The 19,712-nt window shown below is 38.0% G+C and overlaps 1 protein-coding gene across 7 annotated transcripts in view; it reads left to right on the top strand.

Annotated features, from left to right (window-relative positions):
* Positions 1-19,712, top strand: part of ITSN2 (intersectin 2) — a 78,565-nt gene that overhangs the window by 21,240 nt on the left and 37,613 nt on the right. For all 7 annotated transcript variants that reach the window (XM_082758393.1, XM_082758394.1, XM_082758395.1 and 4 more), the window contains exons 3-11: positions 8,805-8,897; positions 10,591-10,654; positions 11,896-12,059; positions 13,429-13,626; positions 13,818-13,914; positions 15,199-15,341; positions 16,610-16,673; positions 18,534-18,671; positions 18,782-18,867. In XM_082758393.1, coding sequence (XP_082614519.1) covers positions 8,805-8,897; positions 10,591-10,654; positions 11,896-12,059; positions 13,429-13,626; positions 13,818-13,914; positions 15,199-15,341; positions 16,610-16,673; positions 18,534-18,671; positions 18,782-18,867 — 1,047 coding nt within the window. The remainder of the gene's footprint in view (positions 1-8,804; positions 8,898-10,590; positions 10,655-11,895; positions 12,060-13,428; positions 13,627-13,817; positions 13,915-15,198; positions 15,342-16,609; positions 16,674-18,533; positions 18,672-18,781; positions 18,868-19,712) is intronic.

The following is a 19,712-nucleotide window of genomic DNA, read 5'->3' as shown; positions in this document are numbered from 1 at the left end:
TGAATATTCGTGTACTTAGCTAGGTGAATATTTGGTCTGAACTGGCAGGGTCTTTACTGTGGTTTGTTTCCTAAATTATCTCCTAATTTATTTTATTCCACGGATTACTCAGGAAATGCCTCTTCATTTTCCTTCTGTCTCACCCTTCCTGTCTGACTTTTTATTTGGTGGTTCTTTTCTTTTCCTCTTGGTCCCAGACTTCCTCTTCAAGTCTGAGAACCTGGGAATGTCGTTTTTACTCTAATAGCCTGAGAATGAAGAGAACTACAAAAGTTACTATAAAGGATATAACATTCTTTGTACAGAAATCTGCTCTGATTTTATGTCAGCTTATGTTTTTGTAGGAGGATTGTTTCCTTTACTCAACCTAATTTCAAGGTTCATTTTGCATCCTCTTCCTTGGTATTTGTACTGCCAGTGTTTCTCCCAGTGCTAAAAGATTTATTACTTGCTGCAGATGGCAACTGACCTGAATCTTATTAGTTTTGCTGCATTCCATAGAGATTTGCTAGACAATAATTAAACAAATTATCCTTTTGTAACTTTTTAATTAACTAGTAGGGTTTTTGTGAACGCTGGTGATCAGCAGTGTAAAAGAAATCAATCTTCAGAAATAGAAGGCTTTAGTCTAAACACTGGAAGATTTTTTCCTCAACAATGATGATTAAAACCTTTGAATTTTCCTTATTGAAGGCTTTGATACAGGTTGACAGGAATTCACCCAGAAGAGCTGCTGACGTGCCCTAAACTGAAGGATAAGCATGTCTTCCAACTTCTGTCTCCTGTTGACAAGGAAGGCTGCAGTCTGCCAGCTGGAAGCATGCTTATGCTAACAGCAGATGGAGGCAGGTTTTGCAGCTTGGTGTGGAAGAACGTGGCAAAGTACCCCCCATTTTATTTATTTATTGTCATGACAGTGCTGCTTACTTCAAACTTTCCATACTTGCCATTGAAAAGTTTCTCGGTAGTATGATTTTATTGCTATTTCTTCCTCTTTTCCATCTCTTAAATCCATCACAAGTATTAATATTGGGCAAATACACAGCAGTATCAGTAGATGGAAAAATGGTCTCATTTCACGTGCATCTGCTGGTAGCTCAGCAATTTCAAATAATTCCTTGGTTTGGTTCTCCAGAATTGGACAGAAAATATATTTATTGGTAGTATTGAATGGGGGAGTTTTAGGTTAAGACAAGTCTGTGTGCCAACTTTTTCCGTAAGAAAATTAAAAATTAACCTAGGTTTTGGTAATAAAGTACAAGTTTACAAACTCTGTAGGTTACAGTGATTGCACGTTTTGATGATAAATAGAAATCTGGTTACTTCATAAAAATAACAATTTTTAATTGGCTTTCTGGCAATTTTTTAATATTTAAAAAAGAACGTAAAATACTATTGAATGAATTATCAAAGCTACTACAAGAAAGTAGTGTAAAAGCATGCTAATGTGCAGTGGAGAGTACTGTCATGTCAGAGTACACTTTTCTAATTTTTGCATTGGTAGAGCTCTAACAGAAGTTTAAGAAAGATTTTCATTTACACATCTTAAAATAAAATTTCTGTCATTCGCTACATCTGTGTTTTTTTCTTTTTTTTTTTTTTTTATGTTTTGCTTGGTACATTGCATTATGTTTCAGTGGAACTTGGCAATAACGATTAAAAAGGCACTTCTAAAAACGGATAGCCATAATGAGCTAGATGATATTGTGATTTTTATAAAGCAGAGCAATGCATCCCGTTATTATAACCTGATAGTTTAAGTGCTTTGGAATCATCAGGTTGCACTGTGAAATTGAGAAAACGAGTGGCTCTTTACCTGCAGCACAGGCAGACTGTTCTGTATTTTACACTGGGCTATTATGCATCTTTACATTGCTTTAGGGATTATATTCATTCTAAAAGGATTATGTTTCTACACTGAGATCATGGCATGCCAAGGAAAGTCTAATGGTCTTACTTTGCAGATAGATTTTGTATATTGAAGTGGGGCTTCGGTTACAATTACCATATCATCAGAGAAAATACTGCATCGTATGGAGTTCTGCTCCTGTTTCATGGGACACGTAGTTAGATTAAATGATCCCAGGATTTGATTTTAGTGAACTACTGAACATGAGGAGGGAAGTGGTGGCGTCACCGTCCCTGGGGTGTTCAAGGAAAGGTTGGACGTGGTGCTTAGGGACGTGGTTTAGTGGGTGACATTGGTGGTAGGGGGATGGTTGGACCAGATGATCTTGGCAGTCTTTTCTAAGCCTAATGATTCTGTGATTCTGTGAAAATACCTATATTCCTATACATAATGGAAAGAATATGAACTGTACCCTAAACTACAATGTTTTATGCTTCTGTGTTCATGTTTCTGTCAGGAAGCTCTTGAATTAAGCAGGTATTTCATGGCCAAATCTGCGTAGCCCTGCACTTGTCAGACACTGTTTAACAGCCGCCCTGTGTGGAACAGCTATTTTTGGAAAGCACATCAGATACATTAAAAAATCTTTAAAAATACTCTTGGCTTTAGAATGCACAATTCTTTAATTTTAGTGAAAATACAAAACTGAAGGAGAAACACAGGAGCCTGGCCCTACTGTTGAATGAGCTTTAGCTCTGGTTGTTTCCTTCCAACAGTGTATATGTTGAAGAAATAAAGAAATTGCTGAAGTTTTCCTTAAGCATAGACATACCCTTTTCCCCTGGCAGTTGTTGCAGTGTTGCCTAACGTGCTGTGAGCCTCTCTGATGGATTTCTGGCAGGACCAGAAGTAGTGGGATTAATGCACACGTTGCAGGTCGTGTGGCTCCTGCTGTGATCTGAGAGTAGGGGAGCTGGGATTCAAAGGGCATTCATCAAGGATGGGAAGGTGGGGCTGTGGAATGAGCTAAGAACAAAAATAAATTGAAAAAATCAACATAAATCAAGTGAAACAGTTACTGAAAATAGTAGAAACACTGGTAAGAAATAAGGGAATTCATAATAATGAGAAATCTGTGTACTTTAGTCTCCTAGTGTGTTTACCCAATCCCAAGGAAAAATCAAAAGTACAATTCCACATTTCAGTTACCTCATTTGGGCTCATTAAATCTGATCTGTAATAAATAATCCTGTGGTAAACTTGATTCCTGTCTATATTTGTACATGTTAGATTTATCCCAATATTCCTTACACCAAACAATTCTCTCGAGCCTGCTGATGGGAGACAGTAATGCACTTGGTGGTTGAATTATGGAAAGCCCCTTGTGCAGCTACAAGCAAGCTGCTGCATGACATTTCCCCCTCCCTAAACACAGGGATAAATATTTATTTAGGGTCTTTATGAAATTTAATACTGTTTTTTGGGATGGTTAAGGAGGTGGTCTATAATCACTCATCCTTGTGACTTATGTGTACAGGGAGTTCCCTTTCAATTTGGTTTATTACCTCCGTGGAGTTAATTAACTTTGTAGCTCGTAGGAGCGTAGTTTTTCCGAAGAATAACAAGCAAGCAACACCAATCAGTGAAAACCAAACACAATTCTCTGAAGAATGTGAGAAATGTCTTGTGATGTTCCACAAGTGAGAAGTTGCCCGTATCCCTTTTGCTAATACCACCGCTCTGTACAGCTCCCTTCTGCCTGCAGGTAATATTAACACGTGGCAGACGTTTCACTGCAGCATTTCCAAGGCTTTTTGCTGCTCTCCTAGGACTGCACTTTCGTTTCTCCCCTCTTTTTCATTTGCAGCTTACCGTTTTAAGGAAAGAGACGCATTTGTTTTTGTTTCGTGTTGGCAGCCCATCAAAGCAAGTCCTTTTTTTCTTTAGAAGATTATCAGTCTGATGCAGAGCTCTGACGGCATTTCTAGAGCTGTTCCTACCAAGGTCTATGGTCTTTGTAGTTCTGTGGATCCCTTAAATGTAGGCAGAATCCCCACACGACCGAATTCTTGAATATGTCATCGAGCTGTGGAGTAGGAGGAAAGGAGATTTCTCTGTTGGTTTCTCCCAGGCTTTCTGGCCTGGTATAAGGAATCAGCTGAGACGTTTCTGGTCCTTGAGTCCGGATTTCCTGTGTTTAATCTTGAGACTGCTTGTCAGTCTTGATGTTTATCCAGTCTTCTCTGAAGTACTAGCCACTGCTAGAAGAGATTGGAGATCGATCTAAAAATGATACTCTATAGGATTGTGGTGGTTTCATGTTCTTGTTTTCAGAGACAGAAAAGAAAGTGAAGGCAATAATTACTTTATTTGGGGAGAATCTGTGTGAGGTAAGTCTCCAAGTTCAACCTTTCTTGAGTTTTGATTCCTAAAAAAGTAGAGTAGTCAAATATGGTGTTAGCTTCATTCAAGTGGATGTGTTTCAGGTATGAGGGCATGAGATTGCAAGGGAACCTCTTTGGAGGAAAAAAGAAGTGGTTTTAGGAGATACCTTATTGCCAAAGACACTGCATTTTTTCCATCCCAAACTATACCATCTATAGCTGGGAAAAGTATTTCTTTCATGAAAATTTCCAAGAAATTTAAGTTAGAGAAGTAGTAACTTACTATTAATTGCCCCCAGCAAAGCCTGTCATGAGAGCCTACAGCGGCAATGGTATTTTGATCTCTGGTGCTGAACTTGTTTTAAATAGTGTAGTTCCCTACTACTTGATGCCAGCTCAAAATTTCTGGAGTGCCGAAGGTTCGCCACGGCTCCATCAAGGAGACGTGTGCTTCCCCCATCCTGTGTCCCACCCACCAAAATCTGAGCAGAGGAGATGCCTGCAGTTGGGTTTTGTGATTCATGCATGACTTGCCGTGAGTAAGGGTTGGGGCTGTGAGGAAGGAAGAACAGCAGAGGCTCTGGGCAAAACTGATTGTTCCCTTTGGTCAGATCTGGCTTACTGGCAAGAGGTTTGTCAGCCCTAGGGTTGAAATGTTCGTGCAAAGACCATTGAGCTGGGCCAGATCTTTTTAGGTGATGTGTCTTGGATGGCAGATTTCTGTTTGCTTCTTCCTGCAGTCTTGTCCTTCCAAGGAAAGGAGTGCTCTTCCCATTGGCACACACTTTGACGTGCCCATGGTACTTACGACTTGGAGTTGTGCTCTTCCGCTTACCTGTGTCAGCTGTGAGTCCCAAGACATTCAGTAACCAAGAAAACTTGGTAGTTTGTGCATCAGGCAGTGTTATTTTTCTCGAGAGCAATACTGACTGGTCAGTTTTGCCACAGGTGGCTACTTTGGGAGATAGCCACAACATTCACGAGGTTTGTAACATGTTTTGATGGTGATTGCACAGGAGAGCAGAGTTTCAAACTAACTTTATCATCTGTGGCAAGTCTTTATTGTGATGGGCTCAGTCGTACTGTAAGTAAACACAGTAATTGCTTTGAAGAGTGGTGTCAAGGCATTTTGTGGAATTGTCAAGACCTTGTGATCCCGGTTCAACGTGTTGATTTCAGATAGATTGATGTGGTATTTTTGCCTGGTGCTTTGTGGAATCTTAATTTTAATGACACTTTCAGTACAGACAATTTTTTTTTCTTAATCTTGTCTCCAAATAGTAACATCAAAAGAGGGATGAGCACCTGGTTAAGCTGAAAATAAGCCCTCACAACACTTTCACCTTCCCTCAGTGCCATGCTCTTATTTTTTTTCTTAGCATGTAAAGAATCACAGCTCTGGAAGCACTTTGTTTGGGTACTGTCTTGCACCCAAATCTCATCTCTGTTTGAAGTTTAGTACGTGTTTTCATTCAGCCTTCTAAATTAAAAGGTGCTCTAATAATCTCCCTTTAAACATCTTACCTTTCAAGGTATTGAAGGTTGACAGATCTTGTGAGATGTTGCTAAAGTAGTCTGAATGGAACATGTTTCCTTTGAATTTCTATTTATAAAGTATGCATATTTTATACACTTACTTACAAGGAGAATATTCCAGGTACATGGGAGGAGTTCTGCTTTGAGTTTTAAGGTCTATTACTTTATTTTCTTCTTACTACAAGCCCCTCAGGAGATGACAGCATATCTTTGTGGAGTTACTTACAAAAACATTTCCAGTCTGTCTGCAGGGACAGGGAAAATCTGAAATTCTTATCTTTGAAAATAAATTATTAGCAGGTTGGTCTTTTCTGGATATGGAATTGGTTTCCTGAAACATTCACTGTGCACTTCTCATAACACGACTCCATGGTTAGCACTTGGACAGGCCAGTAGCTGCTTGCAGTGTCTCACTAAGATTATGCCATAAACACTTGGTGCTATAACAGTGTCGGTCTCAGCCAGAGCTTTTATGAATGAGATTTAGGCTTGGAAGAAACCTGTCACAGAGATGGGTGCTGAAGAAATGCTGCTGGATGTTTAATTTGGGAACTAAGGGGCCAAAGAAGAAGGGGAGGAAGGAAAAGTCACCAGATTTTATGCAGAGACGTTTCGCTGAAGTATATTAGAAGTGTTTCAAGGTTGATTGCCATCTTCTTGCATACTTTGTGATACATTTACGTGAAACTGTGAATTTCAATAAGTTTAAATAGAAATACGTAATATATAATATATTGGATAAACTACAGTGGTGCCAGTAACAACAGTCAATGAATTCTTACAGTGTTTTTAGCACTTTGTAGCCACTGACCACGTGAACATATTGTGGCAGCCTTAATCCTTCTGATTGATAATCTAAAGGTGAGGAGTGCTGTAGCTACCTGCTTCAAAGGCTGATTAAAATACGGTGTTGTATAACAAAACCATGGTGGTGCTATGATTTTATTTTCCATATATAAAAAAAATTGGTCAGGTTTTCTGAAGTTGCAGTTAAGCAGTGGTTCATCTTGTTCAGATAAATTCCTTAAGGATTAACCACAGTATGCACTTTCCATTTGTATCTCAGAGCTGACATTTTAAAAGATTTCAGTGCCATTTTTACCAAAGATTTTTTGCCATAGGCTGGAAGTTGTCCTCATTTGTGTGTTATGGCGATACTCACAGTGCCCATCAATTTCTAGGCATCTTGGAGAGATTTATTTAGATTTATTGTCAGAATCTAACCTAGATTTATTTAGATGCCTTTAATCAGAAGAAAGAAGGTTCCTGTCATTTAAGGTGGGGTTCTTGAAGTGCAGTTCTGCATGTAGCCTGCAAAAACCTCCTTCTAAGCCTTTCCCTTTCTTGGAAAGACTCTGGAAAGTCCTTTGGGGTATGTTTTCTCTGGGACTAAGGCATCTTTAATTTCGGTAGCAGTAAGACACTGGACAGATGGGCCAGCATGTAAGTGTGGAGAGCCAGAAGGAGGCCTGCGAGCGTTGAGCTGACAGTGCTCTTTTTCACATCCCATCTTCATTCTCCTTCCTCCAAAGCGAGATGTCTCGTACATCACACAGCTGTTTCACTGTAGACCTTGGGTAACTGCTGCTGGCGCAGACACAAAACTCCAAACTCAGGTGCTTAAAAGTTATATCCAAATGGCCTCCCAGCCTTTTTGCAATTCCTATCTCCAGCAAGTTTTTGGGTTTTGTTTGTTTGGTTTTTAACCATTTGTCTTTCCCTGTGAAGCAGCAGTGTAAAGGATCTGAAAATACGGGTAATCTTTACGGGACCTTGTAAAGAGGAGACGGTAGTATTTTTGGAAAATGTGTTTGCATATATGAATAAACAGAGAGGCGACTTAACGTTGCCAGTATGTGTGTATTGGCATGTATGTTAGCTTGCCATCTGCTAGCTTTGTTACTGCTTTGGGGAAAGCAGTGAAAAAAGCTCTTGAAATATTGTCGGTTCAAAGCCTTGAAGTGAGGTTTGTGTCGGAAAACAGGAAGCACTTTGTAGTAACTTTCTTTCGAAGTGCCGTGCATTTTAAAGCAGCTTGTTAATACCTTCTTAAAAGAATTATTTATTTCCACGGCTGTTTTTTCACTGAGCAATATCTTTGAAGAACAGTGCAACAGCTCTTCGAAAGTGGTAATGTTGAGTAGAATTAGTTTGAGATTTTAAAAATAACCTTTTAATGCTATTTTGGGGGCTTGCATTCAGAATTTGGAATAATTCTTGCACTCGTTGATTGAAAAATGAGATTTTGTCAAAAGCTTCCCAATTAAAACTTCTGCCTACTTGAAACCCAAACCAATTGTTACTGGCAAACTGCATTTCCTGCAAGGGTGAACGCGCTGACCTTTCTACAGCACCTTGGAGCATTTCTGAAAGTCACTTCAGGGTCTGTCTGGTGTATCAGCACAGCTTTGTAAACAAGATTGTTCCCTGCAATTTCTCCTGGTTACCTCAAGGCTGTAATATTTTATACTTTTCCCTTTTAAGCATTGAAAAATGCTAAATTGAAATCACGAACTGCTTAAAAACACGTCTCAGGTGTTACCCCTTTGTCATACAAAACCAGCGTGTTTTTATTAGCAGTCCCACTCTTGATTTTAGAACATCGGCAAGATGAAGCATAAGTTTTTTTGGCAGCTGGAGGAATGTGAGCCTTCAGTATGGGAACCTGTAAGTGACATTGAATCCTATTTGTTTACCGGTGAACCAGGGGAGTATTTGGTTCACACAAAGTACTGTGAGCAACATGCTTCCTGCAAACAATCAGCAGCAACAGGAAACTACTTTGCACCAGCTTTGAAAGCCAAGACAGCTTGTTTGAAAGCAGAGCATAAAGCGATCTGGCTGAGGAGTTGTCTCAGCTCACACTTGCACATCTGGGAAGCAGGTTTTTGTGTTTCAGAATGTCCTTGCCAAACTGGTAGGAGCTGGGTGTGTCTAGATCTAATTTTGTCTCTCGAGAAACCAAGCTTTGATTTCACAAATGATGTGCTTTATTTGTAAAAATCTTCAGTCTGGTTTTTGTTGTTGTTTTTTAGGAGGTCCAAACATATGGGCCATCACCTTGGAAGAGCGGACCAAGCATGACAAGCAGTTTGATAGCCTTAAACCCACAGGAGGCTACATTACAGGTTGGTCTGGGATTCTGCATTACACATTAACTGCTGTGTACACAGAGTATCTTTGTGAAACTGTTTAAAAACTACATCCTATTTCAGCCCTTTGTTGTATGACTAATAACCATACTCTTCAGGCAAACAGCCACAGGTTATTACAAAACTTCTATGAGCTTTGGACTAAAGTCTGGCACAGAAACACTCACTTATTAACCCCATCACTTCTGCAGCCAGCAGTTATGCGCTGTCATTCTGTCTAGTTTCAAAAACCAGAGTATCAGGCTAAATCTGTGCTGAGATGGGAAGCTGCCAAGAAACACTTTTAGTAGCTATTGTGACAAGTGATACCAGAAACACAAGTGACTCTCTTCTGTTTGAATGGTGCTAGAGAACACTGTGCTGTTAGAGATCTTTGTTATGGGGGGGAGGCAGGGAGAGTTACTGACAACTCTGCCTTGTTAATGACTGCTTGAAATATTTTAACCCTTGGGCCTTCAGCAAATTCTGGACAGGCTCAGGGCATTTTGCAGTTGCCTGCTGTCAGTTCCAGTTGAATTCAACTTTTTCTTCTATGGAATAATTGTGTCATGTTGCTGTGCCCTTCAGAATTTGCACTTTGTGACGTGGAGAAAAGCCTTGAGTTCAGTGGCACAGATGACTGAAATGAAGAATGCATTGTTCTTTGTGGTTGGGGGGGTGCTAAAGATGAGCCCTGATCACTTCTGCCTGCCTATCTGCTGACTAAACTATCTGGTAACACTAGTGCCCCCGTTTTTCCTCTTTTTGGTCTGAAAAAGACAGAGGAAAGAGAGAAGTTGTCTGTTGGGAACATGCCCATCTTCTGGCTAGGATCATCTCCTCCTTTGAGCAAACAGCACTGAGAGATTGGTGTTTATTTTACCACCAGCTGGAAAAGTATGCAGTCCTGGGGACTACCTTTAGGCCACATCAGGGCCGACACCTGCATGTCTGCAGGCTTTATTATTTGTTTGGCAAGTGCTTGAAATGAAATGCTATATATGAATAGAGGAGAGGAAAGTTCTGAAAGAATATCCTGAAGTCTTGGCTTTAAGCATGTAGAATTCACTCACAGATAAGCATAAACACCACTATCTGTGTTTTATCATATCCTTACCAACTGATGTGGAATTCAGTATGGACCTGCACAACAGTTCCTGTTCCCTTCCTGAAATACTGGATTATTGGATGCTTCTGTGATGGAACAGAATTTTACTTAGAACATGATATTTCCCTTTTTTTTTTTTTTTTTTTTCCTAGAGTGGCAGTACTGGCTCAAGTTAGATTGGATAAAGGAAAGAAATAGCATGCTCATCCTTTCCTATAAAAGTAATTGGGTCAGGACTGAATTTTTCAGTCATTTATACTGTATGTTATTTCTTTGCATCTTTCATTTGATGAACTGTTGGCAGCTGTTGTTTTTTGACCTGTTAAAGCTTTTTGTATCTATTTAAATCCACTTCTCAGAGCAAAGGCTCAAGATTACAGAACAGAAGGACATTTGGTAATTGCTGTCACTGAGGAAGGAGTTGGGTGGTAGGAAACTGGAAAGTTTAGCATCTGTTGTGGTGGTTTGTTCTGAAGATCTGGTCCCTCAAAAGGGTGCTGAGATCACCTGAAAATGAAGGTATTAGTAAATATCCATGTCTCTAGTGTAAAAGTCTCTTTCTTTCTTTCTTGTTTGTCATAGGTGATCAAGCACGTACCTTTTTTTTGCAATCGGGTCTACCAGCTTCAGTCCTTGCTGACATATGGTAAGGTATTCTTTATTTTTTTTATAAGAAGTATGTAGCTTCCAAATACCATCTCTGGCATGTTGCGTTGTCCATAAGATGCTTTCAGCAGTCAAAGAAGGAGTGTTGTTTTAATTTTATTAAATTTAGAGGAAGGATTGAACTCGTGTACCAACACTTAATTAAAAAGCAGTATCTTTCTAAATCTTTCTTACCATGTTAATTCAAATCAGACCGTCTTGAACACTGCCTTTTTAAACTGTAGAAGTGCTTGAAGCAAAAGGTGCTGCAAAATTGCAAGGCACTAATGGGGGAAAGCACCTGTTGGACTGCTGCAAAAGCCAAACCATGTTTTAATGTTATAAATAATAATATGGAATAAAGAGATTAATGAATTTCTGGAGATACTGAAATGAATGGTATTTAAAATACCAGTAAACACTAAAAAATGGCAATAAGATTAGCTGTGGGAAAAATTACATACTACTCAGCTAGGAGTGGAAACTATAATGAAACCAGAAAAAAGATAAAAATCAGAAGCTACAGAAAAGATCAGTTATAATACACTGTAAGATATCAACCCAGTACTACAACACTGCAGAAAGTGCTGCTCTCTGCAGCATGTAGTTACAAGACTTAAAACAGAAATTTTATGGTGAAGACCGAGGAGTTACAAAGAATGCTGCGTTTGCTTCAAAATACTTCATTGTTATCAGTACATGCACATGCTAAAAGTCACAGAGTGGAGGGCCATAATAATTAAGACGAATTCACCTATGGAAAATATTAAAGAAAACATGTATTTTGAAATAATGCTAAGCTAGTTTCTTCATCTGAGACTTAATGTGCATGAAAAGAGTGGTAAGGAAGTTTTTGCATTGATTTTGCTAGTAGCATAGAAGGAAGCATAGCTGAGGTTTATCTGTAGCAACAAGTGAACAGAGGACTCCAGGCAGGAGACTACTGCTTTTCCAAATATCTTTTTACTTTCTCAAGTGCCAAGTATTTCATACACAGTAACTTTAAAACTGAACTTGGTAGAAGTCATTTAATGTAGTTAGACAAACATTATGCTTTGAAATTATGCAAACTTTTCAGGGTTTCATTGTTAACGAAAGTAGAAAATACAGAAATGGCTGCAATGTTTGTTGTTTTCTTAGATAAAAACAGTAAATAAAACAGATAGAAAAGCTTCTCGTTAAATGAAAACCTTTAATTTACATTTCTCCCTTGTGGGCTTTTTTTTTTTTCTTTCTCCAAAGGGCACTGTCAGATCTGAACAAGGATGGAAAAATGGATCAACAGGAGTTCTCTATAGCCATGAAACTCATCAAGCTGAAATTACAAGGACAGCACTTGCCTATGGTTCTCCCTCCTGTCATGAAACAATCTCCTGTACTTTCACCGCTAATGTCAGCTCGCTTTGGTACTTATTTATATGTAATTACTTAGTGTTCAGAAAGAAAATACATGGTTGATCTGCAGTCAAGTATAAGTATCATTAATCTGACCAATAGTTGAAGCAATTTGTTAAAAACAAACCAAAGAAAACAACAACAAACCAACCACCATGACTATGGTGATGTAGGAAATTCACAAAGACTCTTTCTTGAGACAGAGCAAATTGTATATATTTTTGCTATCTTCGAAATATCTTCGAAGATATTTAATAAAAGCTTTTATTGAATGTTGACCTGAGGTTCAAGAAGGTCATTCACACCTCCCATCTGACTTGCAATGTCCTCTTATACTGAAGGCTTTTTTTATCTCCCTCCTACTCATTCACCAAATTATACTTATTACTTTTTTTTTCCTTTTTAAGTTAAATTTAGCAAAAGCCATGGTTTTTGTGCAACAGTTATTTTAAATATTTTTTTCAAAATGAATCAGATTGTTCACTAACTATATGATCAATTAGATATAAGTACTTTTATTTTTTTCTAACTGTGTTTTGGGTTTCAATGTGTGTCTGTTAGTTGGCATGTTGTTTTGTATAAATAAATACACACTGTGACTTCAGCTAGGTTACAAAATGCAGCATATGCTTCTGTATATGTACACTGAAATTAAATGTTTGTATATAAGTTACATAGGTGATGTAAAATGTCTAACCAGCTCTGAATCTTGTGTGTTTGCATACAAGTGCATGCATTTATACATAGCTGTGGTTGGCATACAATTACTTAATATTAACCTTTCATCATTTCATCTGCATCCAGTTCTCTTCCACAAGAGTTAGCCAGTAATTCAGGTGTTTTAATTAGCTTCAGACAACTGATTTAAGGAATACATTATTGGGCACGTGTCCCTCAAAATGGACGTTTCACCCATACAGATTCTCCCAGGGCTGAGATTTGGAAGAGACTTAGTTCAGAAAGAGTATGAGCTGATCTTTATAGAGGATTCCCACAACACTTTAGTTCTGTTATATTTCTATCTCGGGGGCAGGTGCAGATGGGCTTTTTGAAGAACAGTAATTCTGTAAATATCTCTAATTACAGAACATTAGATCTTAAACCTTTTGTGAAATACTAGCTACCTTGAGAATGCATTTTGTTTTTTAAATTAATGTTCTTCAGTATATTTTCCCTTATTTTCCTCTGTGAGCTGTGTTGCTTAGCTTTAAAAAAAAAAAAAAAAAAAAAAAAGTAAATATTCTATGTGAGCATCTATTTTGGCTTATTGTATCTCTGTATGCAGGTTGCTTTGTGCAGTTTCTGCCTACCATAGTGGAGTCAGTTTCTTCCTGAAGTCTCTGTGGTATTAAATCATTAATTGTTTGATTTTTACTCTAGGAATGGGTAGTATGCCAAATCTGTCCATGCCAACGTCTATGTCTGCAGTCACACCATTAGCTCCCATGTCTCTGACCTCAATGAGTTCCGTTCCTCCTTTGGTAATTTCTGCTCCCCTGGTGCCTTCTGTCAGTACCTCATCATTGCCAAATGGAACATCCAGCCTTCTGCAGCCTTTGTCCATACCTTTCTCTTCAAGTAAGTATAGTATAGTCCAGTATTTTTTTGACTGAAATAATAATATTTTTCCCAAATTTCACATTCATCATATCAGTTTTAACTAATTAACCTTTAAAACAAGACATTGATTAACTTTTTTTATTTGTCTCAAAGCCTCAAACAACCATGCCTGTTTGCCTTAAGCTTTTGGTTTTGTTTGTTTGTTTCAGCGCTGCCTCATACTGGTTCTTTAGGTCCCATGGCAGGAGGGTTTGGTGGTACTAATATGCAGAAGGCACAGTCACTAATCGATTTGGGATCTAGCAGGTATGAAAGTTAATTTTAAAATGGCTATATGTTAAATGTATGTCTTCTAAAAATTATGGAACACTTGTATTTTCAAAGTCTCATTCATTAATAATGGTCTACCAGGTCTGAAAGTAGATTGTTTTCATATATGCAAATAAGTAATATTTTCAGTAAATGTAGGTGAGGAGCTCAAAGGAGAGAAAGTGGAGACTAAAAGGAGGGAATGTACAGCATTAGTAAGTAGAGGTAAAACTTGCAAGCGGTTGTAAAAGGAATGTTTATGGATTGATGTGCTCATTCATTATAGATGGCACCAAATAATTAGCAGACATGTAAGAATTGTATTTGTTATAAATATTTATCTATGGATTTATTTTATGAATAATAGAGGATTATAAATCTTTGTCATCAGCAACTCTATTTCACTGATGGTAGAGCTTTGTCAGAGACTAAGTGAGGGTCTAGATTTATCTCTACAATTGGACTTTGAAGGAACAGTCTTCTAAAAGACAACACAGAGGGCATTTCAGCCCCAGCTCTGTTCCAGAAAGTGACTTAGAAGTGCTTGCACCTTTTTGCTGCCAATACACAACCTGTAGGATGAATAGGGGGATTACCTTAAGTAAACCAGACTGTTTTTTTCTGGTCTTCGAAGATGGCACAGTGCAAAAATTCTGGGATTTAAAGGTAGAAGCATTTTAGGCATAACTAAACACTCGATCAGTGCTGTTCTGCAGAAATTGCATGAACCAGAAAATCTCCATTCAGCCTGTCATTGTCACTAATGGCAAAACAGAGAGAGAGGTGGAATATAGCGGTTTTAGCAGCTTTATCAGAGATTTTTTTGGTGTTTTTGGTGTTCCTGGTTACCCATTTGCATACATCTTCAAAGTTATGTAGACATCTACCAAATGATTCACAGTTCCCTTAAACATTCTTATGAAGGTTGAGATGTATCCGTGTGGTTTTCTGTACTACTATTATCACAATGATCCTCTGGTGAAACATGTGGCATAATAAAATTATAAAAATATAAATAATAATAATAATAAAATAATAACGTGATACTAAGGGAATGGGATCTTGAGCTCAAAAATTTCCCTTTAGGTATAAGTTCCTACTTTCACAGTAGGATTTCATGTTAGCCATGAAAATATTTATAGCAAGTTAGCAGAGACAACTTTGTAGAAGTTGTTTCTTGTTACCAGAAGATGCTATATATCTTTTGTACCAATGCCTGCTTTTTAAGCCAAGTAACTTAGAGGTCTTCTCTCTTTCTTTTTTTTTGAAACATTATTACAGTTCAAATTCTTCCTCCAGTGCTTCACTAGTTGGGAATTCACCAAAGATTACATCCTCAGACTGGGCAGTTCCTCAGGCCTCCAGATTAAAATACAGACAGAAATTTAACAGCCTGGATAAAAGTATGAGTGGATATTTATCAGGTGAGTGTGGCATTTGATACAGATGGGGAAAAGACAGTGGAGCAGTGTTTTTTGTTTTCTGCCTCTGGAACATTGAAGGTTTAGGGATGAAATTCTGGCTTGCTGAAATCATGGAAACCACTTGACTTCCAAACGAAATGAAAGCTGAAATTGTTGATATTCAGAACTGTGCAGGAGACAGTGAGGATTGGCTTCTGCTTTTGGTCAGCCAGAAAATAGAAATGGGCATTAGCTTATTGGCTCAGGGTCTGTGTTAGACCTGGAGAGGACTGAGGAGGTATCAGTCTTCCCAAATGGTCTAGGGAAGCAACAGTAGCAGTCAATGGGAAGAAGAGAAGAGTGCCAGCAGTGAGAACTAGAAGAGCCTGAAAGCTGTAAGGCCGGGGAAGTTAACTCCATAAAATCAGCAGTTGTTTCTCAAGCATCAGTCTTTGAGTAGATACTGTTTCTTATGACTTGGTGAAATGAGAGATGACTGCACAATCATTTTTGTGTCATGCTCCTGTGCTATGTATAATTGTTTAGATATTTGGGCTTTCTCTTCTTTTCATAGAAAGCAGATCAAGGAGGACACTGCAGTACTACAGACACGATTGTAAAGTCTCAGAAGTGGTTTAAGGGAGTAATTCCTTGTTGAGTTTCAGTGATGTATGCTGTGCCACAACATTATGGTGATTCTGAAAGACTTCACACAGTTAGTACAAGAGTAGGATTTTCTGAAAGATAGGTGACCAAATTTCTCATTCAGAATGAGTACTTACCAAGCCTCTGCCTCAGTTTTGTACTCCACAAGAAAGGAGGGCAATTCTCTCTTTTTTGAAGTGGACTTAATGCTTTTTATCTTGCTCAGTTGATTTTTGAGCTGAAGGTTTCATTGGCCCGCCTAGAAGGGTGTATGGTCCTTTGTTAACTGAGGAAAACTGGCAGTTTTCCAGCTGACTAGCTCCAGCTTTCAGCAGACAATCAGCTGTGCTCTTGTAACAGCTGTGGGGATTACCCTAAGCATCCATTTTTCATGTCAGTTTTTACTGTTTCGAATTTTGAGTAGAAAAAAAAAAAAGTACCCAAAAATACTTAAATCTTTGTTGTGTTCAGATTGTAATACCTCTGGTTAAGCCTGGGAGCAGTGCCAACTGTCAGCCATTAATGAAAAGGGATTAGATTAATATTAAAAATAAACATGCCCTAGTTCATGACCCATTTTTGCTACATGTGAATCTTTGTTGGAAGTATTTATTTTTATTAATATCTTTCACACTTTCTCTAAGGATTTCAAGCAAGAAACGCCCTTCTGCAATCAAACCTTTCACAGACTCAACTGGCTACTATTTGGTAAGTTTAGTTACTGATTATGCGTTCAATGCATTTGTAGTGTTAAAGAGAGGAATTGTACTTTATTTAATAGTAAATGATGAAGGGACTCCAGAGATCTACTATAGTAAATGAAAAGTAAGCTACTTATTAAACTGGCTTGGTGATTAATGCATTTTTCGAAAGATACCTCAACTTCATATAGTAAGCCTTTCAGTGTTTGTATTTGTTTGTTAGACTCCCTTTGATAGTATAGGTATTAATGTTAATTACCATTTCAGTGATTTGCTACTTAAGTTGAGCTTTATTCATTTCAAATGTAGAATTGGGAAACAAAAGACTGTCTGACCTTGTTAGTTTTAAAATGTGGAGAGAAATTTAAAAACGAGTAGCCCATCAGATTTTTAGAGACTCACTGCAGTTCCCATGAAGATAACTATGTATTACACATTTTATAAGATTTGTCTTTACTGTGGTGATGGAAATAGTTACAGTCATCTGAAGGCTTGAATAATCTGCCTTTAACCTGCTAGATAAGGTAGTTTGGATTTTGCCTTCAGACATAACTTCTATGCTGTGCATAAGCCTCATTTTCCCAGAGGAATTCATAACAGCTTTGTGCTTTACAGCTCCTTCTGAGGCAGGCTGCTTTCTTCTTCCTCTGTATCTCAGGAGGAGTCATTTGTTTGTCTTTTCCAGCAGCAAGCTGAAACATTCCTCTTATTAGTTCAGCTGATTTGGTTGCACACTGTGAGGGTAAAAATGGAGTTTCAGGTTATATTCCTCCACACAGAAGTATGGGGAAATAAAGCAGGTACTGTTTTTCTCCTGGGTGCCCAGTCTAAAGCTATCAGGAGCCAGCACAGGGATGTCTCTACACATGTTAAGGATTAACATCCAAGTCCTAGTTACAGTTTTGCCCAAAGTAAGGAATTATAAAATATTTCTACCAGAGTATGATCTTCATGGTAATTACTGTAATAGTAGTACTGCTATATGTGAACAGTGTTGCTCAGTCAACGTAAAAAAAAAAAAATCTCATTTAATCATCTCCTTTCATCTTTCGCCATGGTGTGTGGATGTGTGGTGGATTTTATTGTCTGTTTCCTTTTTGATTTTTTTTAAACTGCTCAATATTTTTTGTCCAAAGTAGTGTGTATAAAAAAAATGGCACAAGCACTTATTTTAGTAATCATTTCACCTAAGTCCAGTCTAAGGACACATTCCTGCAATTACATCTATATAGACAGTTCTCTGAGAAAGATTCCTGTTTTCTTGTCTGCATCTCTGGAAACATTTAATTGTTGTTGTTTTTTTCCTGAATGTGTGGGAAGCATTTTGAGTACAAGTAGGCTGATGGTATGATTGTGTGATTTGCCTCCTCCTTAGAGGGGGCATATGATCTTTTTCTTACCATTTCAAGGAGCTCTGGAGTAGTTCCTATCTTCCCTTCAATGCCAAGGAAACACAAGGGAAAAAAGAATTCTATGCCAAGGTTCCCATTGCAGCATTTGGTTAATTTTATGTAACATTTTATTTTGTATTAAAGGAAGAAGTGGTTTCTGCCTTGTTGAACTGCTTAAGAACAGGCATGAAATCCCTTCCCAGCTCTCCTCTTGAAGTTTAAGAAGTCTCTTAAATTTTCCTATCCTTTTGTGTATTTTAAAACATCTGTGATCTGCATAGCAGCACATTATAAACAAAAGAATACTTTCTTTCATCCACTATTCATATTATCAATTGTAATCATTTTTGACAGATAATTTCAAAGAAATTCTGTATTTTCAAAATTATTTCAGTTTCAGCTGTGAAAATTTTCAGCTGTCACTTGAGTGGTTGTGATATTTAGTTCTAATTATTATTGCTGTTAAAACTGTGCAGGTCACTAGCTGATATTGATGGAGATGGACAACTGAAAGCTGATGAGTTTGTGTTAGCCATGCACTTAACCGATATGGCCAAAGCCGGACAACCTCTACCACTAACTCTGCCTCTTGAACTGGTACCACCTTCTTTCAGGTAAATCACTGAGAGCAGTGAAACATATTTTCAATGCAAATTCTTTTTGCAAAGAAATTATCTGTGTTATTTATCTAACGTTGTTTTTTGTATCTTTTTTTCCCCTCCAGGAGTGGAAAATATACTGAAAATATAAATGGAACTCTGCCATCTTACCAGCCAGTGCAAGAGGAGGAGCCGCAGAAAAAACAGCCAGGTAAAACAGGCTTCATGGTCTCATTCTTAATATATAGGGCTGTCTCTGAAGGACACTGAAACATTTAGGAAGAGGAGGACATAACAAGTCCCTATGGGGATTCATTTCAGAAGCTAGATCCATTTTAACTTGACGGTAGGAAGGTTGTTAAGGGGATGTAGTCAGCCTATTACATCTAATAAAATTGAGAAGGCAGAGAAAGGGACTATTATTAGCTGTAGGAATGGGAAAGTGTGCTGATTAATAATGTATTTTGGAAAAGAAATATTTCATGGCCAAATACTGCAATGCTACAGCAATTTTTTTTAGCAGTTGAATGTTACTGACATTACTTTGTTCTGGGTGTTTTGGAAACAAGAGGTCCCAATGTTGCTCAATTTTCTGAAAACAAGGTGCAATTTGAACACAAAGTGAATTCTGCTGTTGGCTCCATGATCCTGCCAGCAAAGGTCTGTTATGTGGGGAGCATGAGACACAATTTGTCTCTCTATTTGGAAAGATGGTTGCTGGGAGCCAAAACCATTCCTTTGTATCTCTTTTTGTACTGCAGTAACTGAGCTCAATCCTATTTTGTTTTCTGCTGTTCTTAACTCCAAGAGATCTTGCAGGGAATAGCCTTTAAGACTAAACTCTTTGTTCTGTGTGTTTAATTTTTCTTGCACAGTGGAAAACCTTTTTAACAGAAGATTGTCTTCTGTTAGCTTTTAAAAACTGTTCCTTTGTATTTCCTCTAAAATTAAAGCCATTTTCTTTGTCAGTTTTAAATTGCAACATTTTTTCAGTTGGAATAGACTTAGGAAAATTTAAAGGTATTTTTGAAAAGAAAAATAATACTAGAAAAATGC

The sequence above is a fragment of the Aythya marila genome (genome assembly GCF_965140915.1).
Source record: "Aythya marila genome assembly, chromosome: 3".
Classification (NCBI taxonomy): domain Eukaryota; kingdom Metazoa; phylum Chordata; class Aves; order Anseriformes; family Anatidae; genus Aythya; species Aythya marila.
The sequence above is the reverse complement of the archived record's forward strand: the minus strand, read 5'-3'. Positions and strand labels throughout refer to the sequence as shown.